The sequence below is a fragment of the Taudactylus pleione genome, unplaced genomic scaffold, assembly GCF_031769625.1.
Source record: "Taudactylus pleione unplaced genomic scaffold, aTauple2 ptg000290l, whole genome shotgun sequence".
In the NCBI taxonomy this organism is placed as follows: Eukaryota; Metazoa; Chordata; class Amphibia; order Anura; family Myobatrachidae; genus Taudactylus; species Taudactylus pleione.
In genome coordinates, this window is record NW_028284692.1 from 11,639,545 (window position 1) to 11,665,000 (window position 25,456).

Below are 25,456 nucleotides of genomic sequence, written 5' to 3' on the forward strand. Positions count from 1 at the left end.
TGTCATCCCGATGATAAGTACTGGGGTTAGAGGGAGGGTTAGGCTAAGGGTTAGAATTAGGCACTAGGGGCAGGGGGGGTTAGGTTTAGGGTGCATTACTTATCCGAGCTGTTTTGTCCAACTAAGCATTGAATAATCTGTGTACCATCGGTCGGCTGCGATGACCCATGGGGTCCAGCAGCCGGCCACCGCAGTTGAGTGGAAGAGGCCAGGAAATCTCCATCAGCCGACAGAGATCCTGGCTTCTTCCCTCCCCCGCAACGGCGGCGCTGCCTCCATTTCAGGAAATGGAGGGCATCGCCGCCCCCAAACGGCAGCAGTCTGTCAATCACTGACAGTCTGCTGCCAGTTTACGTACATGCGCAGAATGGGTCTGGTACCTGCGTAGATTCCCAAACATCGGGAATCTGCGTTCAACAGTGCACGCTGAATTAGGCCCTGTATTTGTAAATTTCTTCCAGCGCTGTCAATACCCTAGCTAATCTTAAAATCAAATAATCATGGAGGTGCACAATGGTAAGATAAAAATGTAAAATAAACAGCTTTATTCACAGTAAACTAATATACTTGTATCCGATAACCTTAATGTACATAACTAGACTGCCGATTCCCAAAACCTCTAATAGTATAGTCCCGAGAAGACAATATATATATATATATATATATACATATACATACACAATCTAGCAAGTGTTCCTCTATACTCTCGCCTGCATCCTGCTTATGATTTATGCAGAAGTAGGAGGTATATACAGAAATCGAATGCCATTTTTTGTCTTTGTAATAGTGAAGTGGCCTGAGATCTGACAAAAATATAGCAGTTTTGCCCATACCGTTGGCCATACTCCCTGGTCACGTTCTCTGTCTGGGAATCTGAAAACAACAAAGATATAACCCTTCATATCCTATCACTGTAGCAAACAGTCACTCCCTTCCTGGTTTCCTGAATGGACTTACAACAGATATTATATTCATCCAATACGCCAGCTCTGAACACTGCACTATGGGCGATTATTGCACATTTGCGCATGCGTCAAAGTACACATGCGCAAACCAGTCACTGCGGCCGGGAATTGTGCGTTGGTAGCACACAGACTGGACACTATTTTGAGTGACAGATAGTGCAGTTTGAGTGGTAACAGGGGAAGGTGCTTGTGAACGGGGGAGTGGGGCTGTGAACGCAGGCGTGTCTGGCCATCAAAACGGAGTTTTAGAGGTGTGCATAATTAGTAAAGAAGCGTCATTGTACAAGTCACTTGGTTGTATTTCAGTTTGCAGTGATCGCAGTGCTTGCGGTGGGGTAGGGTCTACCTCAAGCGCTGCGTGCAGCTCCGATGGCTCTCGATGTCACCGATTAATCACACACTTCCTGGAGATGATGTGTGCTATGAAAGAAAGGTTGGCGGCTTTATACTCCGGCGTGCGCTCACCGCCGTCACTCTCTAAGGCATAGAGGGCGTCCTTTCACCAGACAATGCGATCGCAGCATTTGCATACCCGGCCCTTTTTAGCTGCGTGAGAGCGCAGCTTAGCGTCCGGCTCTGAATGAGCTCCTAAGGCCCATAGGACCAGGAAGTGAGCCGACTGTCAGTAAAGGCAACTGTGAGAATAGGGTGGTCCATGGAGTCAAATAAGGTCAGCCTGGGCTCACTCACTAGTGCAGTATGGGATATATAAAGTAGAGCCCCAATTCTGCACTGAAGCACCCCTGTTACACATTGTAGACATACTTTCAAACATTACATAACTCTCCTCTAGGAGTTCCCAGTGAGGAGATGCCACTGGCCAGTGCCTTGGGATGGGATGAATAGTGTCATCGTGTAGAAAGGGCAGGGCCATGATGGTGTTATTCACTGGAAATAGCATCAATATGCCTCTGAACCACCAATTTCACTAGGGAGTTTTCTGGACACACTGGTAGAGTGGGTAGTAGGATTATAAATGTAATATGGCTAGAATGGGCTTTTTTCCACTCAACTTGCTGCTGAGAGTATGGCACAAGATAATACCTCAGCAGAAATGTAATTCGCATAATATATATTTTCTGATTTTAAGAAATGTTTTGGGATTTTAGATACTATTTCATATTAACTTGTAAAACCTGAGACTAAAAGGGTATTTTTATCAACAGGTTACCTTACTACATTGCTAACTGAAAAAAACCCCAAGATAAACATTCCCCCAGCACTCTACAATGGGCCAGCAAAAGAGACTTGCATCCTACGTAACAGTGGCTCATGACTTATGCCGGGTACACACTGGTGCGACCGGAAATCGTGACAATGTACAGGGACTCCCTGGACATTCCATGATTGCTGGTACACACTGCAGAGACTAATGAAGGGTCCTTCATTAACATGAATAAGGCCGCATGCAATATCGTCAGGTTTGATGTGTAGCACATAAAACCTGACGCCATCAAATGCGATCACAGGAGCACGCATATCGTGCATATACACTGCACGATATGTTTTTATTTGGCTAAATCGTAACAACATTGCTCCAGTGTGTACCCTCCTTCAGGTCATCCACTTAATTGTTGAGGTTAGCCCCAGTCGTAACATTAATTTATTACATAAAGCGGGGGACAGTATGTATATATATTTATGTTTTTTGTGTGAAATACTGGTACTTTAAGGGGCCTATTTATCAATATTAATTTTAACAAAAAAAATGTGAAAACCGACTCCTGGTCCCTCTCTGACAGGCAGAGCAGAGTCGGGAGCCACCCCACGATCAGCTTTATGGTCTAAATAGACCACAAGCTGCTCACTGCAAAAAAAACCTAACAAACAAAACAAAAACACTTACCTGCTTCCAGGGGTCCAGTGATCGGTTAGCTTTCTCCTCTGTGAGCTGGTCCCCGGGCTCCTGCACTGCACTGTTACCCCGGTCAGCTGTGCTGTTAATTGGCATCTCAGTTTACAGCATCAGTTGACCGGGTCACCATGCAGGAGGAGCCTGGCAGCCAGCTGACTGGAAGAGAGAGCTCACAGATCACCGGGCAGGTAAGTGCTAGCGGTGGGGCAAGGGGTAGTGGGTGTGGGTAGCGCTACCCGGCAGGCACATCCACAGAGACATCTCACCATATTTTTGGGTGGAAAATATCGCGAGAAGTCTGCGGTGAGGATTCGCGGGGACAAGCAAATGTTGATACATCCATGTGATAACTTTGATTATTGCAATGCGATAATAATCGTTATTATCACTGGATAACAGCAATTAAATTGCAGATTTTGATAACTAGAGCCCTAGTTAGCGCTGACTCTAGCATGAGCATGACAAAGATTGTGACTTGGGACATACTGTAGGCTATTAAATAAATGTTAAATGAAACAATTGTGTGTGTGCATGTGTGTGTCATACTTGCAGACTTCTTGGCTTCCCCCTGGTCGGCTTTGCAGGTGGGAATAATGTTGTGGGACAGGCTGGTGGTCATAATGACGCGGTAGTGACGCCCCTCACTACACAATGCCGCTCACATTTGCTCGGTAAGTGGGCGGCTGCGGACGCATGGCGGCCGGTTCCGGGAGACTTGCCCACTTTTTCAGGGAGTGACACTTGTTTTTGATTACCCCCAAAGAATTGGTAAGAATTGAATCCAACAAGCAAGAGCAAGTTATTTTACGGTGCTGTTGGTCAATATTGAATAATAAGAACATTTGGGACAGTTGGCATGCCTTGTATGCTACAGACAAAGAACTAGCTTAGGCAATGTATTACTTTCCAACTGTTGTGGGAACTACAAGTCCCAGTATGCTCTGCTAGTCTCTCATATTTGACATATTGGTAATTTCACAATGGCTGGCGCTTCACTGATCGGCTATCTCGTTCTTAGATTACCTTCCCCAGGTTTAGATCTCCATTTTCTGCATATCTATTGCATGTTCTGCAATGCCTTCTGTATTCTGCTCTTTATATACTGTAACTCTTATACAATCTTGGAAACTGAGAAACCTCCCAGCTTGAATGTGTTTATGAAAATTCTACAATTTACGGGCTGTGTAAATAATGATCTCTACTCACACTATCATTTGTTTCCAGTTGGAAATCAGAACTTAAAAAAAAAAAAAAAATGACCACAAACTCAACAAATCTTCCAAACCCCACACATTGTACTAGGGGATTCAGTGACGGCTAAGCACAACATTCTTCAGATAAATGTTTGTAAATAGAACCATTTAAGAACCTTCCCCGAGCGGGCCAAGAATGCGTTTGTTGTTAGGGAAAAGGGCTTTTAAACACAATCTTTGTCATGCTCATATACTAGAGTCAGCGCCAGGATCCCTTGTGCAGACGATTAGGCAAGTTCGCATACAGTGTGCTGCACACAGATTCTGAGTAATTGGTGAAATATTCTGTAGCTCCCAAGCGAGCATCCAAATACTTATTACAGTATTTCACAAAAAGTTACTTTCTCCATATTAATTGAAGTGATGTTAAAGATAATGCTTTGTAACATGTCATTTGTACATAGGGGATGTAGGTCTCAATACCGACATCGGAATCTCGACAAGGGATTTAAGATAGGCGTCAAAATACCTACGCCTATCTTAATTCCAATGCCGGAACGCTGAAGTACGCCAGCCCGAACGAGGTAAGTCCGGGGCACCCTTAGTGTTACCCGAGCGGGGGGGGGGTAAGGTTTTGGGAGCATAGCAGAGTTAGGGTTAGGTTTGGTGTGGGGTAGGCACCCCTAGGGGGGAGGGTTAGGCACCACTGGGGGGCAGGGGTAGGCACTAATGGGGGGGGGGTGGGCTACAAAAAGGGAGGTTTAGAGTTATGGGAAGAAGGCGGGAGGGAGAGTATACTTACCCAACATCTGTCGGGATACCAATCATTTTGGTATTCTGACAGGTGGCATCCAGACAGCCGGCATTACATACCAATTCCATACATAGGGCCTTGTGGATCATTAACAACTTTTTCCTGGAGAGAGCATCAAAAAATACAGCGTATGCAAAATAGTCTAAATGATATGTCCCATTGGGACTACTACTATTGCCAGAAGACATACAGTATAAATAACAAACACACATTCCATGACTTTGAAAATAAATATCAATCAGTGATACTGGCTGTGGAAAGATGAGGAGAATTATTAGAATTACGACCTGATGTAATATCAGTATGAAATATTCTCTCTCTCTGGTTTCTTTTATATCCAAAAGTCTCCTCTGCACTAGCCCTTTCACCTACACAATACTGTACTTATCTACTCTCAGGGAAGTTGCGGGAGGCTCCCAAATTTCCGGGTAGACCCCCACCCCCCAGAAGAGTGTCCGCATCCCACAGACTTCCTAGTGAGGTGGGCTGGATGGAGCGAGAATTGTCGAGAATCACGGCTCCGTATAAAGTAACCAAAGCGTTACTCAGAAAGCAGATAATCAAAGGTACTGCAGCCAATGCCGCGTCTTTGTACGCAGATGCTTGGATTTGCACCGGAGGGCGTCTCAATACAAATCTAGGTGTCTGCGACATTTGCATATTTTCACACAACCACTGCACATTCACAGCTGTGGTGGCGATAGTAAATCTCTGAATCAGGCCCATAGTACTGAATTTAGGGGATGTAAATGAGAGAAAAACACTCAGAATATAAGAACCTTTTCCTGTCACGTCATTTAGGTCTCAGTCTGAAGATTAGCAGATCACAGGGCTTGGCTCTGTTAAGACAAGAAAATATAAAAGTACCAAGAAACATTTATTGCTGCCTGGCAAGAGGATCTGAATTCCAAGACTTCCATGATATTTATAAAGGTCTGCTCTCTCTTATTATTTAGATTAATCTTTTCTCCTACTATTGTCGGAAGACCTATAAATAACAATAAACACACATTCCATGGCTTTGAAAAGAAATATCAATCAGTGATACTGGCTGTGGAAAGATGCGGAGAATTATTAGTATATCAGTATGAAATATTCTTTCGCTCTGGTTTTCTGTCCTCTGCACTAACCCTTTCACCTGAGCTGGGAGGGGACATCTAGAGCAACCTGATACAGCAGTTGTCACGGGCTCCCCTGTATGCACTTTGCCATAACAGACAACTAACAAATTATCTGCTTACAGGGCTTCAATGTGTCCCAGTTTTGCTTGGAAAGTTCTCTTTTTTCCACCCAAAATCCTTACACAACTATGTTTATGTTCCGTTCCCATAAATGAAATGCTTCATGCACCCAAATTAACATGGTAAGGTAAATTTTATACCTTATTTTGGATATAAAGCGAAGTTTAGAGTGGCTTTTACGCTCTCAAATAAGTTTGGTTCAGATAGCTGCAGAAATTAACAGTGTGAAAAGAATGGATACAATCCCCATCTACTGTCTGTACCCCAGTCAGGCTGTCAATCACCGCAGTCCCAACACACTGATTGTAGTAAATGAGCAGGTGAATCAAAGATCAATAATGATAGTACATAGACAACTTAGGGGCCTATTCATCAAGGGGCATATGGCCAACGATGATGAAGTATTGACCATGCCGCGGAATTCATAATTGCTCCGATGCGGGGACAGCTGCTCCAAAAAGCAGCAGTCCCCGGGATTAGTAACACTGCTACAGAGGTAGCAGCATTATTTGCCTGTCCCTGCGGTCGGCTTCTGCGCATGCGTCACCTGAGGTCACACACACGCAAAGCCGATGGGGAGTTAGTGAGGAGGAGGCGGCGGAGAGATCTACTCAGATCTCTCTTTGCATCCCACAAACTCCTTCCCATCTAACTGTCAAACTTCGAATACTTTCAGTTTCCAGAGTTTGCTGAATATCAGGTGTTCCTATCGGACCCCTGAGGATGAATGGCCCAATAATTTAAATATGCAGAAACTATTTCTTCCGCATGGTTAACGGCCCATTTAAGTAATGATGACTAGGCCCTTAAGTATCCACCTGGCGTGGGGGATAGTTAACACCGGAGCAATTCATCAATGCTCAGGTGCGAAGGCAGCTGCTCCAAAAAGCAGCTCACAAACACTGGAAAATAGCCAAAAATGGTTGTTCAGACAAATTGGTTAAAACACACAAATGTAACCAATTTGAACAATTTATGTCCCTTTTTTCAGTGTTTAAAGTGGTATGCAGTCGGGAAGCCGGCGGATCTAATCCCGACAGCCGGCGGTAAATCATACCGATTCCGTTTAAAACCATATGATCGATTGTCATTTGCTCCCATACATTAACAGGTTTTCATTCCAACCAGCCAGATTGGACAGTTAATTGTATAGTGGATAGCCAGCTTTAGTCATGTGACTACACACCTTTTCAGATGTCCACATCCAACTACCAGGGCAGGGCAAGTACATGGAGAATGGCCATACAGGGCAGCTGACAGCTGCTTAATCAGAGCCCCTTCTCAGTGTTCCCCACTGACTTTACAGTCACTTATTTTGTGAGTTAAAATCACTGGCAGCTGTTACATCTACTATGTTTCGGGTTGTCATACAATCCAGAGGAAATATCTATCTCCCAAACATTAGTGTACCCTAAACTTCCCAAGTGTCAATGTCATTAGGGACTATCCATAACTGGGATTGTCAGGGTGATATTTATCTTCAGACAGGACAGGGATCACTCAGTCCACGCCCCTTACCTATATTTCCCACTCATGTTCACAGTTGTTGCTGATTCGCTTCGTTTAAACTACTGGCAACCAGGGTCAGCGCTATCTCTAAGGTCACCCTTTACAGCACCACTACACATGCTTTGGCATTTTACCCCATTCTTGCTACTTTTTATCTTAGTAGGTGGGAGATGGGAACAGCATATTCTGCTCCTCACTGAGTACACAGAGCTTGGCTATGGCAATCACAGTCAAGTGTCAAGGTCCCAGCACTTCAAGTTCACAGACATAGAAGAGCAGGAGCTGGCAGTATAACTTCTATGTCAGTGACTGGCGTTAAATATTGGGCCACAAAAATACACTGGTTGAATGAAATCACTCAGTGTTTAAGTGCCCTCTAGTCATTGGCATCAAAAGGCAGTCCCTAGGGTAGTCTAATGCTAGAAAAAAAAACCCTGCTATTGATTGCTGCATCCTCAGTGTTGGGATATTTCAGTGTATTATTTAATTTAAGAATCCCATTAAGGTTTTGGGAGTACATATTGAAGAAAACGTTTTATTTATGTTGTACATGAACTGATCACTGGAGTCTGCCACCATTATGCAGCCTCCCCTGTGGAACCTCGGGCATCCTAAATAGAGCTTCACTTTTCTTGACCCCTGACCCAACAGTCAATAAATCACACTGATTGAGATTAGGGGGAAAAAAGGGTCACAGCTTTATTTAAACATTCAAACTATCAAGCTACTGTGGTAGTAATTGTATATGTATTTTCATAAAGATATGGCCCCTTCAGGTTCAAAGGATCTATCAGGGATGTCAAAAGCAGCAAGTTCACTTCTGCAAACCTTGGGGGTGATCCAATTCAGCGCATTGCTGAGTAGCTCCGGGAGGGAGTTCCCGAAGCTATTCAACTCACTGCACTGTTAGCCCAACTAAAGGATTTCTTGTGCGAGGAGAAATCAGACTAAAGTGCCGGACATGCGGCTGATTTCCGGCTTAGCACGGTGATGACAGCCGCGTGGCCGGCACTTTACTTGGAGAATGCTGGTTCTCACGCCTAAACCCAAGTTAAGTTGTGAGAACCAGCATTCTCCAACTTAACCAATTCCCGATCAGGCAAACAGCGTGGTGAATTGAATACAGATATGCCCAGTTACATCCTTGCCTGTAGCACAGAGGATCGTGCCATGCGTGGCGCGAGATAGACCCCCGCGATTGAAGATGCACATTTGCGTCTCCATAGGAATGAAGATCTGAGACGCGCTCTCGCGTCTCCATAGGATTGAATGGAGACTCTCCCGCGATCGGGGGTGGCGTAGCGTATCGTGTCGCATAGCACGATGCGTGAGCACGTTTGTGGCGTGATCAGCCACAATGAACTTGGGAGCATCTGTAGCTCCAGGGGCCTGATTCAGAGATGTACGCAAACTCAATAGTTTGCATACAGCTCCAATTGTTGGAGTCTGCGCATGTGCAGAATGGGTCCACGCATGCAAAGCCCCAAAGCCTCAGCATGATTGACATGCTGCAGCCATTTGAGGCTGGAGCGGTGCCATGGGAGTGCCAGGACTAGGGTTTGCGTCTTCCGACACAGACTTCCTGAACCCGGCTGAGTAAGTACATTGCCCATTCTGAGGAAGATTCAGCTTTGGCGATAACGATCCAAGACTGCATCTATGGACACAGCACTTAAATCGCAGTTGCTGACAGAAGACATATTTTTCTTAGAGACGTCTCCTGTTGCAATAGAATATTAGTTGGACGGTATTGCACAGCCGCATGGAATACAATCCATCTCTGAATCAGGCCCATGGTCTCCAAAGCATCTCAGAGTTTGCAGGTTTAGAAAGTCCACAGCTGTGGACTTCCCATCACACATCATGAAACAGATTTTAAATGAATAACAAAAAAATATCCTAATATCACATTATATATGTGGTCTCATGACATCTCATAATTTGTCACTGAGAATCATCACCTTATCTGGTTTAGGATAGGCATACACAATTGAGTCATAATCTTCTATTTTTTTATATTGTATAAACAATCTCTATTTTAGTTAACATTTTCTAAAACACAAAAGTGGCACATTTTGTATATACTGTATGTGCTGCACCATTATAAATGTAAAATAAGCAATCAACAAGACTATACTAGGTTACAGCTTAAAGATTTAGATGCACCCTAATCAAGTGTTTGTGTAATACACATACAGAGGAGAGAACAAGTTTCCACATAAGCTTGCTGGGGACCTTCACATTTAAAACTCTCATGTACTGTTCTTAAACGAGATATATACAGTGTTATTAAAAAGACAAACCAACAAAAAAACCACAAGAATGATAAAGAGGAAAATAAAAAAACACAGAGATTTTCAGTTTTCAAGTCATCAAGTTAATATTGAAAAAGCTTGTGTTGTCGTTAAATGGGACTGGGGAGGGACTTACTGGTCGTTCCCTGCAATTAAAAGGTGGTACTATAACTGTACTGAAATGTTCGAGGGGAACTCCGGAACCGGGCCAGGTCGTGGTTCTGAAGGATTCCCATCCCACAGATTGAGTTGTTGAATCCGGCTTTGGTTGCCGTGGGAGAGAGTGTTAAGTGACCAGCTGGAGGATGGGCACAGATTTGTGACCCTAGGTTTTGGTTACGTGAACGTCTCCGGTGGCCCTTGTGGACACTTTATTGCCTGGTACACCGCTCTCCTTAAGGTTAGGAAAGTAAAGAAAATTAAAAGCTGTGGCCACATTCGCTCCACTGCTTGGTGCGGCTGATTTTATTAATACTGTAATGACGTGAATTGAGAGACAGAGGGAAAATAGCTTCCTATTCTAATGTTAAGTGAATAACATATCTCTCATCTCTACTTCCCAAAACACCTCTTGTGAAATCACTTTTATCATAACATCTCATTTCAGCTTGGAGCTTGGGGCGATAAAAAGAATTTGTCCTAACTTATCTGCCTCTTCATTATGTGTTGTCTATGTTTAATCTGCGAGTAACAAATTGTTTCAATGTTCCTGTAACTCTTTCATGGTTTTGACAAGTAATGGATGAAAAGTTTGTTCCCAGTTAATATAATCTACTGTTGGTTACAGAATAAAAGCATCAGATTTCTGTGTAACAACACGTTGAAAGCAGACAGATTGGAGGAAGCTCCAGAAATTGAGCACGGTGGAAACAGTAATAACAATGCATGGTCCAGTCTGAGTCCACTGTAACTCACCCCCTTAGTTCTCTAAACTGTTTAGTTTTCTCCTGAAATAAAACTGTTCTTTCGAGCTTCATTTGTAACTTACGTTAATAAGTGTGATGTGACATAGGGACTGTCTTTATTGTATATGTAAAGGCCCCCATACATCAGCAACCTATCGCTGTGTTGCTGCGATCCTGCAACCCGGCATCTCAGGATCGGAGAAATCCAACATGTTGGATTTCACAGATATGCCAATCACGATCAAAAAAGGATTGTGATTGGCACATCGGTGAAATTTAACATATAGAATGTCACCGATCCTGTGATGGATCACGGAACATCGATGGCATTTCCGATCGCAGGATCGCAAGATCGGACGCCTGATGTATGAGAGGCTCAACTTTTGTTTGTGTTGGAAGCTATTACTTTGGTTGAAGTGCATTTTTGAAGTTTAGTTAAGACCACAAAACTGCTGCCTCCAGTTTGTTTAGAACATTTTGGGGCCTATTCCTCATTGGGGGGGGGGCTACTTGCCACGTGGCATACTTATCACCAGAGCAATTCAACATTGCTTAGGTGTGGGGTCAGCTGTACTGAAAAGCAGCTGTCCCAGCGATTAGTAGCAGCATTACTTACCTTCCCTGCAGCTGGCTTCTACGCAGGTGTGACCAGAGATGAACAAACAGAGTTTGTCCTAGCAAGCAAGCTCCAAAAATGTTAAGTTGTTTGGAGTGTGCTGAATGTTAGGGGGTCCAATTGGACCCCTAATAATGTGTGGCCCATTACATAAAGTATGCGGAGGCTAGCGTTTCCGCATGTGTAATGGTCCATTTAAGTGATGAATAGGCCCCTTTAAGTCTTAGGCAGAACTTTAGCTCTTTGATGCTTGCAATGTATTGAATGTTTGTGCAACTGTACCCAATCAACATTCACTTGATGCCCAGTGCTCCCAGCTTAGCAGCACATACTGGCTGGCAGTAGTCACAGAGCTGGTAGATATTCTATAACATTGGAGTGATTTGTAATTTAATATAATATCATCCTGCAGTTGGTCACATGCCCTCTCGGAGATATTGTCTGTCTGCTGTTATCCTGGGACATGTGTGCCCCGAGCCAGAACAAGAAATGATGATGTGTCTGCTGGCCGTCAGCAGGAACAGTGTTTCCGAAGCTGGAAATACCCGAGAGTCACCTTGCATGAAATGCCATGGATTCCTGGCACATTAACCCTTTGCCGACTGTCACCAACCATTTATTCTGTGAGGTCGATTTACTGCACTAAAAATATTATTATTCAGTATACAGAGAAAGACATACCAAGTAAAACGGATAACTAGATGGAATAAAGGGATACAGAGGGAGATCTATTGCCAAGACTGTTTAGAAAAAAAAGCTAAAAAATTCCATCTTTTTGAATTAATTCAAAATATTATCTACATGGCTCATGGTGTTTTGGCAGATCTGGCGGATGCCTGGTAGTACAACAATTCTCACCTAACTCCTGCAAAGGGAGGCTTCTCCATATATTGTAGGTAGCAAATTCTCAATTGAAAAATAGGTTGCTGTCAGGATTGCGGAGAGCATCACCGGACATATGTGGCAGATATTAGCTTTCAGACACTCGTAAGTCCGATGTCTTGTCAAAAATTAATATGTTACCATCTGTACAGTACACTCTAATAACGGACTAGCTTGGTAAACCATTTTAGCCTTAGACTAGTAGCCTACAGAATGGTCCGGGCCACAGGAAAGGAATAACCTTTTTTTTTTTTTTTCGCTGCAGCAATAAACATTTACTTAGTAGTACACACTAACTATATTAATAACTAATTACTAATGATTTTTAAGTATAATTAATCCTTTATGAAACAATCACCCGGACTGTCCAAAAATTCAAATCACTGTTATAATGTACACACAATTACATCTCAATTTCTGCAGTTTTATTTCAAGAAATGAACTCTTACAGGGATGCTTGGTTACTACCTGCCTTATGTAACTACAATTACAGTTTAAGTCAATGCCAGTTATCATTAGCCAAATAATCTATATTACAGTTATTTAGGGATCTATTCATTATTATCTTGGTATCGAATTAACTGCAAGTAGCAGCAGTAGATACTAAAACAATGCAGCTCTGGTGCAGGGACAGCAGATGTGAAAATTAGCTGTCCCCTGCCATCTCTAGCACAGCTACTGACTCAGCAGTGTAAGTACGCATGGGAAGGGAATAGAAATGGATTCCTTTTTGCAACCCGGACCTCCTTCCCATAGAGATGTGCAAGGTCCGGGAATCAGCAAGATGGTTATGATACCCGCTGCCCATTTCCAAAAATTTTGTATTTTCAGAGCTTGATGAATTTAGGTCCCCATACTATTGTATGGGGACGCCGAGCCAAATCAGGAATGACTGGAAAGCAGGAGAAATCCATGGTATTTCCTTTATTATCTTTGTAATGAATGGCCTCAATACTTTATTCATACATGCCTACTCTCCCGATTTGGTCGGGAGCCTCCCGAAAATCGTGTCCTGCGCCCGCCCCCCCGGAAAAGTAGGCATGCCTCCCGGCCCCTCCAGTCCCACTGAATCGCGTCATCATGACCCCGCCCCCCTACTCCACGATGCCGTAAATATCGGCATTGTGTAGCGAGGGCAGGGTCAAAATTATGCGAGTACGGGGCAGCCAGGGTATCGGCAAGTATGACTTTATTTCCACAAATGTAGCTGAATTAAGGGATAATGAATAGACCCCATAGCGCTACTAGCTAGGTTAGCTAGCAGATAAATTTAATAAGACAAAGACAGCATATTATATTAAGTTGTGTTTAATATGAGAAGATACTCATAATATTTAATGGACATACTTAGACAGGAAGTTACTCTTTGCAGAGCAGCTGCTGTGTGACAAGAAAAACTGTGGGGCAGTTTGTCTAATCCTTTTTCCTGATTCATAAAGGGCCACATGCAAAATGAGTCATCGCTGTTCAATGCAAAATTCTTGAGTACACATTGATTGCCCAGTACTTATAGTAGCCAGTGGGCTCACATTTCAAGTAAAAACAGCAAAAAAAAATCTTGGCTAATAAAATACGTTAGGCTTCAGTTAGTGATCTGCAGCAGAAAGCTTTCAGCAGCTGCCTCACACACTAGACTATGCAGAACAAACATATTAGAGGTGACTATTGTTCATCTCTAGATATATCCAAAGTACGCAAAAAAATTTTTTATACAAACGCCCAATAAATATATACAGTGCACATCGTTTAATGTCTCACCAGATGGCTCACACCAGCTAAAAATAACCTTTATATAAAACAATGTTATCTGTTTAGGAATATGTGTAAAGGCAACAAGCCTGTTTATGATATTACCTGAAGATGGGCCAATCTGGGGGCATATTCCTCCCTAGAATATTTTAAATAAAAGCTAAGGATGACCAAACCAAGCTGATCTGGAGACATTTTTCGATTATCTCAAAGTCCATTGAATAAAAATAAGTGTTACTGTCCATAATCCAACAGATATATTTTATCTGCCATTTCAGAATTCCACGGTTTTGCTTCAATAAACATTATCAGTACCGCATACTTAGAATAGTTTTAAAATTACACAGTACATAATTTTAAAATAATTATGGAAACCTCATAGGATAAATTAATATACATCAGTTGATGTTCAACGCCTACAACCAAAATATGTCAACTGAATTCTGTTATTAATTCTTAATAATGACTACTATGTCCACTATGGCAAGATTAGCAGTCACCCATCGTACTTACCATTGGTGATGGAGTTTACATAGTACCGGCGGCCCTGTGGAGACATGTAACACTGCCATCCCTGGGGGAGAGGACCTTGGGTGGAATCTTCTATTCTCTGTGGATTCATCATACCAGGTTTCTAAAAAAAAAAAAAAAAAATGAATTAAAGATAACTGCAAGGACATACGGGAACGGGCAGCCCTATAGCATGAACTATGGTGTCTAGTAAAGTATTGTACTGTATGGTCTCAAGCAAGGGCATACTCCGGTGTGGGATAGCTGATCGGAAAATCACCACTATTTCTGTAGCAGTGAACGTTAACATTACAGAGTCAATAGTTTTAGTGTGTGTGTGTGAAATAGCTTCATGCATGCTTACGGAGATACCCGACAAGCTGCAGAGGTACCCAAGTGGAAGGAGCAGGGCTTTAAGAAAATGAAGAGGCCTCTAAGGGGGAGATGTATCGAACCTTCTAAAGGAAACAAGTTGCCCATAGCAACCAATTAGATTAGCTATAATTTATCCAGTACAGTCTCTAAAATTATAGCTACAATTTGATTGTTATGGGCAACACCCAGGGGCGTTTCTACAGAGGAGGGGGCCTGTGTGCACTCTCTGTCCGGGCCCCCTCCTCTCTCTGGAGCGGCGGACACGGTCTGCACCGGAGGACTTGTAAACTCTGGACTCTAGAGTGTGCTCTGTGTCTACAGCGCATGCGCAGGTCGCACTAGGGTAATTTCCCTAGTGCGCATGGGGAGAACACCGGAAAAATTGCAGCGACGGACATTTTTCAGGTGTTTTCTCCGGCGAGACAGCCCGGCGTGGGACTTCGGAGGGGTGAGTAGTTAAAACATATGGGTGCAGGGTGTGTGGTGTGGGCTCCCACCTGACCCAGGGGCACCGCACACCCTGCACCCATTATAAATATGCCCCTGGCAACACCTCCACTCGTCCTCTTTAGGAGGCTTGATTCATCTCTCCCCAAAAGCATGCACCTAGTACTGTCATACTCACAGGCTGTATTCTGCTTCCCGGAAGATGCCCGGAGAGCAGACACAGCTGCACACTTTGGGGGTCGGGGCCAGGTTCCTATGTCATTAGGCCCCGTCCTGTCATGGCAAACTGTCGAACCGCGGTAGCGCAAGGAGGGGGCGTGGCTAAATTAAAAATTTTCTCGCCATATAGCCCCACCCCCTCCATACGGAGCCGCAATTCACTGCATTTATGCCATGATTCCCTGAAATTATCTCCCCATCCTGCCCAATTCACTAGGTAGTGAACGGGAATGCGGAAGATCCGGATACTTTTCCAGGGGTGCAGAACGTTCCATAAAAATTCGGGAGCCTCCTGCAACTGCCAGGAGAGCAGGTAAGTATGAGTACAGTATATGACCACATTCGCATAGCAACATTAACATGCATCGCAATGTGGACAGGAACCCCTGTCCTGATGCCCAGTGCTCTAAAGCTGGAAGGTACTGTATGCACAATGCATGTGTGTTGCTTCTTTTGTCCCAATTTTACTTTTAAAAATGTTGATTGGTATATAAATAAACACAGCTATAATGTTAAGCAGGAATAATAATTGCAGCTTTACTAATCAAAATGTATCACTGTCTAACATTTGTGTCCACCAGTGTTTCCCAATTCTGTTCTTCAGGGACCCTTAACAGTACATGTTTTACAAATCTCCTCTGTATTTTACAAATTAAATAGTTAGTACTAACTGTAGATCTTTTAAAACGTGTCAGCCAGTACATCTGTGCACCAGCTAGGAGATCTGGAAAACATGCACTGTCAGGGGTGGCTGAGGACTGAAGATGGAAAACACTGGTATACAGTACACTGAACCAGTTAGACAAAATGTTAGAAGCAGTGGAGGGAGACAGGATAGCCGACACATCATGCGAGAATGCCAGTTCCTGTGTCCAGACATGCAAAGTGGTTTGTAAAGCACTGTAACTATAGGCTTTGTAAGAAACGCAATTTTTACTTTTAGTAATGTGGAACAGTAAATAATAGGTTCGAGATTGAGATTACATCAGCAGATGGGACTATATCAGTTTGTTTTGCTGATAATCTTCCAATAAATCAAACTTCAGTGGATGAATCCCTTCATTATATATATATATATATATACATATATATATATATATACACACACACACACACACACACACACAGTCAGGTGCATAAATATTGGGATATTGACAGAATTTTCATATTTTGGCCTCTATTCACCACCACAATGGCTTTGAAATGAAACAAACAAGATGTGCTTTAACTGCAGACTTTCAGATTTAATTTGAGGGTAATTACATCCAAATCAGGTGAACGGTGTAGGAATTACAACGGTTTCTATATGTGCCTCCCACTTTTTAAGGGGCCAAAAGTAATGGGACTATCAACTCAAAAGCTATTTCATGGACAGGTGTGGGCTATTCCCTCATTATTTCATTATCAATTATGCAGGTAAACGGTCTGGAGTTGATTCTCCGTGTGAAATTTGCATTTGGAATCAGTTGCTGTCGACTCTCAATATGAGATCCAAAGAGCTGTCACTATCAGTGAAGCAAGCCATCATTATGCTGAAAAATCAAAACAAACCCATCAGAGATATAGCAAAAACATTAGGTGTGGCCAAATCAACTGTTTGGAACATTCTTAAAAAGAAAGAACGCACAGGAGAGCTCAGCAACACCAAAAGACCCAGAAGACCACGGAAAACAACTGTGGTGGGTGACAAAAGAATTATTTCCCTGGTGAAGAAAAACCCCTTCACAACAGTTGGCCAAATCATGAACACTCTCCAGGAGGTAGGTGTATATGTGTCAAAGTCAACAATCAAGAGAAGACTTCACAAGAGTGAATATAGAGGGTTCACCACAAGATGTAAACCATTGGTGAGCCACAAAAACAGGAAGACCAGATTAGAGTTTGCCAAACAACATCTAAAAAAGCCATTACAGTTCTGGAACAACATCCTATGGACAGATGAGACAAAGATCAACTTGTACCAGAGTGATGGGAAGAGAAGAGTATGGAGAAGGAAAGGAACTGCTCATGATCCAAAACATACCACCTCATCAGTGAAGCAGGGTGGTGGTAGTGTCATGTCGTGGGCATGTATGGCTGCCAATGGAACTGGTTCCCTTGTATTTATTGATGATGTGACTGCTGACAAAAGCAGCAGAATGAATTCTGAAGTGTTTCGGGCAATATTATATGCTCATATTCAGTCATATGCTTCAGAACTCATTGGATGGCACTTCACAGTGCAGATGGACAATGACCGGAAGCATACTGCAAAAGCATCCAAAGAGTTTTTAAGGCTAAAAAGTGGAATGTTATGCAATGGCCAAGTCAATCCCCTGACCTGAATCCGATTGAGCATGCATTTCACTTGATAAAGACAAAACTGAAGGGAAAATACACCAAGAACAAGCAGGAACTGAAGACATTTGCAGTAGAGGCCTGGCAGAGCATCACCAGGGATGAAACCCAGCGTCTGGTGATGTCTATGCGTTCCAGACTTCAGGCTGTAACTGCCTGCAAAGGATTTGCAACAAAGTATTAAAAAGTGAAAGTTAGATTTAGGATTGTTTAGTTTGTCCCATTACTTTTGGCCCCTTCAAAAGTGGGAGGCACATATAGAAACTGTTGTAATTCCTACACTGTAATTACCCTCAAATTAAATCTGAAAGTCTGCAGTTAAAGCACATCTTGTTTGTTTCATTTCAAAGCCATTGTGGTGGTGAATAGAGGCCAAAATATGAAAATTCAGTCAGTCAATGTCCCAATATTTATGCACCTGATTGTGTATATGTATATATATATATATATATATATATATATATATATATATATCTCATATAAGTATATATAATATATTTAACTGTTTTACTACAGCTCTACCCCCAGTGTATATATATTCCTTTTAAATTACATCATGTTAAAGTTGATACTTTAGTTTCAAACATAAATTAATTAATTAGCATTATTTGCATCCCCAGAAGAATGTTATTCCCTTTTAACCAAATAGGATAAAGATGAAAAGGAAATCACTGACACATATTAAATACATGGCACAGAGCCAGGGAAAATATTTGCAGTCTTGCCTGCAGGTTTATGTCCCACTCTTGTTGGATATTATTTTTCGGCTACCCAATTTTTTGCAGTGATAATCCCAACTCCTGGACATCTGTTATGTACACACAAAACATATTTAAAAAGAATAATTTGCTGCGATTATTTGGTTTTGATAAAGTGCTCAGTGAAGCAAGTCTCCTAATTGTATTACGGACGTAGCATGTAGTCAAATATTTACGTACTTAAGGGGTCTAGTCATCATCACTTCATTTATACAAAAAGCAGGTAAAAATTAACATCATAAAGGTAATGCGGGAGATACCACTGATATCTCCTGCTTACCTTTCAGCCCCGATCTGGCCCTCTGTTCCCATACATTAGTATGGTGATCTAAATTCATCATGTTCTGAAAATACAATGTATTCAGAGCTTGACTGCGGGAACATTCGCCATCTTCAGAGGGCGTTTGATCCTGCACCCTGCTCCAGAGTCCAGGGTTGTTAAGAGGGATCTATTCAGATCTCTTTGCCACTGCCCGTCTCCGGGGCTTTGTGAGCCTGCATGAATCCCATTTCCCATATATAATATTATTTATTTTAAAGGTGTCTTGATAGTCTTGTTTTCTGCCACGCCAAGTCCTAATAGGTGATAAGTGCAGTGCCATTTTTCTTGATCTATCCTTTTTATATGAGCTTACACAGGCTCATTAGGCTACTGCAGCTGGTGACGGATTTTATTTATTTAGATAAGTACCTGATATTTGGGGTAATCCCCACGTTTATACATGCCATACAGCCAAGAGTCTTTTGCAGATCTTCAGTAAACTTTTAATTATCCAGGCAACAGGTTTTGGCTTTATTTCTAACTACGCCATTAACAGACCCTCCAACATGACCCGTTCCATTAGGTACAAAATGCTCTGCTCCTGGACTTCCCTCTTAATTTATGATTGCAGACACCTGTGCTGAAAAACCTGTGTCATCAATTACCTAGTTCAACACAGGTGACTGCAATCATACATTAGGTGGTAAGTCCAGGAGCAGAGTATCTTGTACCTAATGGAACGGGTCATGTTGGAGGGTAGGCATTAAGTACTCTCTCCTCAATCAACATGTGCTCCATGAAGGCCCCTCTCCTTATGAATCCATTTAGCCTGGCAATGAATTCACCCTCTCAACCCCTATAAATCAAACTTGCCTACTATTGAAAAAAGCATTTCAGGGAGATTGTGAAAACAACACCTATGAGCGCGGTGGTAAAGTGGACGTGTACTGCTACATCTGAGAGACGTGTCATAATTTTGACTTTCATCCAATTGTAAACATAGAAACATAAAATTTGACGACAGAGAAGAATCACTTGGCCCATCTAGTCTGCCTCATTTTTAAACATATTGTTACCTCAATCCTTATTGATCCTTACGTCTATCCCATGCATGTTTAAATTTCTCTACCGTCTCTTAAGCTGCATACACACGTAAAGATTTTCTGTCCAACCATCCATCTAGTTTATTGGTTGGAATGAAAATCTGGTAACATATGGGAGTAAATGATGATCAGCAATTTGCTCCTAAATGTCAGAAAACAGATGAAAATGGTCGTCAGACAAGTTTGTTAAATGTTTGAACTAAACAATTTGTTCAAACAACAGTTTTTGTCCATTTTCCGGCATTTTGGGACCAAATTGCTGATTGTCATTTGCTTTCATACCTTACCAGATTTTCATTCCAACCAATCAACTAGTTGGATGGTTGGACAGAAAATCTTTATGTATGCATGCAGTTTTAGCCTCTACCACCTCTGATGGGAGGCTATTACACTTGTCCACTACCCTTTCTGTGAAGTAGTTTTTCCTCAAATTTCCCCTGAACCTACCACCCCCAGTTTCAGAACATGTCCTCTTGTTCTAATACTTCTCTTTCTTTGAAGAATTTCTCCTTCCTTTACCTTGTTAAAACCCTTTATATATTTGAACGTTTCTATCATGTCCCCCCTTTCCCTTCTCTGCTCCAAACTATACATATTAAGATCTTTTCCTGGTACGTTTTGCGGTGTAGACCTTGCACCATTTTAGTTGCCCTTCTTTGTACAGTCTCTAATGTATTAATATCCTGCTAGAGATATGGCCTCCAGAACTGAACACAGTATTCGAGATGAGGATGTACCAATGACCTATACAGTGGTATTATCACTTCTTTCTTTCTGCTACTGATTCCTTTCCCTATGCAACCAAGCATCTGACTTTCCTTCCTCATTGCTGTGTTACAATGTTTGCTTGCCTTTAAGTCACCTGAAATAGTGACTCCTAGATCCCTTTCCTCTTCAGTACTTTCCAGTATAGTGCCATTAATACTATATTTAGCCTTTGGATTTTTGAGACCCAAGTGCATGACCTTGCATTTTTTGGCATTAAACTGACACAATGGTTGTTAAATAGGCTTAAAATTTTCAGTGATTTAAAAGGAGCTTTCCACACCCTAGGTGCAGGGGTGCTGAGAAGGGGGGCGGGTACCAATTACCCAGGCATGCTGGTGGGTCTCAGCGTGGGCCTGGGTCCAACGCCAGCCCCTTACCCTTCAGAAGCCCAGCATACACAGCACTGCAAACAGCTTTTTATTTTAGCCTAAGGGGATGTAGCCATGCCTCCTGTGACTAGGCCACTCCCCCTCCCCCAGGCCGGGTCTCTACACTCCTGCCTAGGTGACATCGTACATTGTACCCAAGGATGTCACACACATGCCTTGCTAATAATGCTGGCCATACACTAGACCAACTTTAATCAAATAATCCATCCAACTAGTTGGCTGGTTGGAATTAAAATCTGGTAATGTATGGGAGCAAATGACAATCATCAATTTGCTCCCAAACACCGGAAAACAGACAAAAGAAAGTCTAATCCAGTGATTCCCATCCAGTGATTAATAACGTAGTTATCGTTCAAAAAATCGTTCAGTTTCTGAGTTATAATGATGAACGATAATCTTTAATGCGCGCTCCCGTTTGTAGTTATTGTTCATCGTCCATTTCAGACTGTCCAACGATTTTCATTAAGGGAAGGAACATTTTTCATTCATTGTTGTAAAAATCATTCACTACACTTCAAAAATTGTTAACTTTTTCAAGGGAAATTCTGACAGAAAATTGTTGGTTACAAAATCGTTACGTGTGTATGCATCTTAACAGTCATGGTTTTAGTGATATCCATGCTTGAGCACAGATGGTTAAATCAAAATAACTGAGGTACTAATTATGTCACCTGTGCTCAAGTATGGCTATCCTTAAAACCTGGACTGTTGCATTGAGGACTGTGGTTGGGAACAGGGGCGGATTGGGCCGCTGGGAAAGTTCCCGATGGGCTGGTCCCATTCTCCCCTCTTCAAAGCCGGTTCACCCTGCACCTGACTGATTCATAAAGCGGCCGGGCAGGCTGCAAAGCTTCCTGGATTTGCGTTTGGCTGTGGAACGCAAACAGGAAGCTGTCAACAGTCACCAGCTCCGGCAGCGTTGGAGGGATGTCCTCATTAGCATTATCTATTATTACCTTACTGCTTCGTGTCTACAGTACATTGCTGCATGCCTGGCTCTGCATATGAACGGTGCCTCATGGGAGTTGTAGTGTTCTTTCCAATTCATGGAGTGCTAGTCTGTGACTTGGAAACTGCATTTCCCAGCATGCTCCGGGACCCAACAGCTTGCAAAGCAAGCACATGCTGTAACAGAAAGTGTCAGGGATCACTGAGCGGTTAGGTCTAGACTATAGAGCGCTGATGGACCTGTGATGTCATACCACGTGACCCGGCCTGAAAGGGGGAGGGGCGAAGATGCTAACGGGGGACCAATAGTGTCCCCTCGCGGGCTCGCCACGCTTCGGCCACGGTGGTTCGCTGCGCTTGCCACAAATATTTATTCCCCCTCTATGCCCTAGTGGATGGTAACGCAGGAGCGGTCCAGCCTCCTACAGCGGTCACGTGGTGGATACGTCACAGAGGTCCTTTAGCCACATAGGAAATAGCAGCAACCATCACTGAGCAGAGCTGCCAATCTCACTACACACAGGAGATGATCTGGTCTGCACAGCCCTTTTTATGTAAGCCTTCTGTTCAGGACCATTTTAGTAAATGTGATTACAATACACTTAACTCGGCTCTGTCCTGCTCTTCTACATCTAACAGCCTCTGCTACACACTATCCTACTCTGCTACATCTATAAACCTCTGCTACATCTATCACCCTCTGCTACACACTATCCTCTCTGCTACATCTATCACCCTCTGCTACACACTATCCTCTCTGCTACATCTATCACCCTCTGCTACACACTATCCTCCTCTGCTAGGAGTAATGCACTTGCATGACAGGCAGTGCGTTTGTGCCTGTCATAACAAGCAGAGTGGCCCATGAAGGATCTGTCATCATGAGAGGAGAGCCGGCTGAGACAGACCTGACAGCGCAGGACGAGGATGTCCTGGATGATCATCTCCCAAGTGATGTGAGTGATACTGGGTACTGCCCCTGTCCCCACAACCCAGGGTCAGGCAGCATTCCCCAGCTGTTGTGGAGGTGCCAGCATTGGCAAATCAGAGCGTGCTGAGACCAGTAGTGCCCCGGCATCTGGAGTTACTCATGCCTTCTCTCAAGTGATGCAGGGGGGTGAACAGTGAGAGCTCCCTCCTGGCTGCCCTGGCACAGTGAGAGGACATGCCAGGGGAACCTGTTCTGTATGTCCCGGTCACATAGCCTCATCATTATTCAATACCCCTGTGTGCCTCTAACCCCTTACCCATGTGTACCTATGACCACCCCACACCCATGTGTCCCTCCGACCCCCTCTATTCATAACACCCACCCAACACAGCCCAAACTTTGAATTTTTTTTTTAAAACAAATTGGTTTACGCACCAATTGAAGCCCCATCCCCGCCATAGCTCCATATACATTATACACAGCTTCGCCCTTTTACAGACCACACCCCCATTAGGGCTGCTTCCATAAGTTTCCTGGGCTGGTTTTTCGACCCAGTCCGCCCCTGGTTGGGAACCCCTGGTCTTATCTATTTGACTTACAAAATTTTGTTCAGATAAGTTGTTTGTCTGTTTTCATGGGTTTGCGAGTAAATGGCCAATTGTCATTTGCTCCCATACATGACCAACTTTCATCCAACTAGTTGGTTGGAATAAAAATCTGGTCAAGTCTAGTGTATGGCCAGCTTAAACCATGCCTCCAATTAAATGAATTGTAAAAATAGAATCACGCCACAAAATGATTGGAGGGATCGGATATAAAAGCATTATGGAGAAGAGAACAAAGTTAAATATACTGAGGTGAGCGCTGGAAGAGGAAGAAACTAGAAAAACTCCTGTAATGATAATATTTTTATACAGTCATCACTTAATAGAAAAAAAGTAGATACCTAGGACACAGTTTAATATTTTTTCCAGCAATTAATAAATATACTGGCATGAAATAAATTAACTACAATTTTATACATTTTGCAGCAATTAACAATAAAAGTATAAGCATAAAATAGCTTAACTAATTAACTACCCAAATTAACTGCCATGTAGTGAAGTATAGTTTGGAATCTCTAACACAAATAGATTTCCCTCGCTCCCACCCAGTTATGGAGAAATCACGTACAATAGCTCCTTTGAGACAGGAATACAATGGAGGATTGTGTGTGATGTTAATGCATTCCTGACATATCACTAATTCCTCACCAGAAACCTGATGACTAGCCTGTCTCATACTCAGCAGACACCTACACACAACGGGAGCTGCTTTCAAACACTTTCTATTCCCTGAGCAGATAATATTATGCACACAAAACATCTTTTTAACAAAAAAAAAAAAACGTAAAAAAACAAATATATAAAACAAATTTTACTATTGAAATCTGTCATTTATTATATCAGACAGTAGTTTTATTTAGGATTTACATTTCTCCATGTTTTTATTTGTTACTATGCTGCCCCTTCTGTTTGGTAAGTTGTGCAGCAAATTCTTGTAGCCTGAAGGTGGCAATGTTGTATTGCTCATAATGTGTGCCCCCATCTTTTTCACCTGCAAGTAACCTTTATTATTCTATTACCAATTTAGAGTAGACGTGACACAATTTTGTAACTCTTCTGCTACAAATCAGTGCTATACAAAAAATTTTAAAGACTTTGGTGCAGGATAACATTTATTGCCATCAATAACTATTTACTGTAAATGTGACATTTATCTTCATGAGTGCAACAATTCGCTCCCTACACAATTATACATTTTTGAATTCTGGTGATGAGTGCAACAAACTCAGGCCCCCATTTACCAATGAAGCATAACCCCTTTAGTGCTCGCTAAAGGGGTTATGCCACCAGGGGCGTTTTTAGAGAGGAGGGGGCCAGTGTACAGTCTCCGTCACGGGCCCTCTCCTCTCTGTCTGGCGGCCGGCAGCTGAGTGGTGCGCGGCCAGCGCCACACTTATAGACTCTGGGCACTAGAGTGTGCCCAGAGTCTATAGCGCATGCGGAGGCCCCCGGGAAAATGGGAGCTGCAGCCATTTTCCCTGTACTGCACTTATGACGGGAAAAATGCCACAGCAGCCATTTGCCAGCCATATTTTACAGCGCAGACACCAGCACCGAAGTGGGACTCCGGAGATGTAAGTATAATATGGGTGCAGGGTGTGCGGTGTGGGCCCCCCTGGACCCAGGAGCCCGTGTGCCCCGCACACCCTGCACCCATTATAAATATGCTCCTGTATGCCACCTTTTCTGGATTTAACAAACAGCTGTAATCTAAGATTACCGCTGTTTGTCAAGCATCGCTCTCGCCATCTTTTAGGTGGCGAGAGCGATGCGTTCCCCAT

General features: G+C 42.9%; 1 protein-coding gene across 6 annotated transcripts in view; it reads right to left on the reverse strand.

Moving 5' to 3' along the window:
- The window catches only part of GAS7 (growth arrest specific 7), a 473,968-nt gene that overhangs the window by 249,348 nt on the left and 199,164 nt on the right, over positions 1-25,456 (reverse strand). For all 6 annotated transcript variants that reach the window (XM_088482672.1, XM_088482667.1, XM_088482671.1 and 3 more), the window contains one exon: positions 14,537-14,657. In XM_088482672.1, coding sequence (XP_088338798.1) covers positions 14,537-14,648 — 112 coding nt within the window. In that variant the 5' untranslated portion in view covers positions 14,649-14,657. The remainder of the gene's footprint in view (positions 1-14,536; positions 14,658-25,456) is intronic.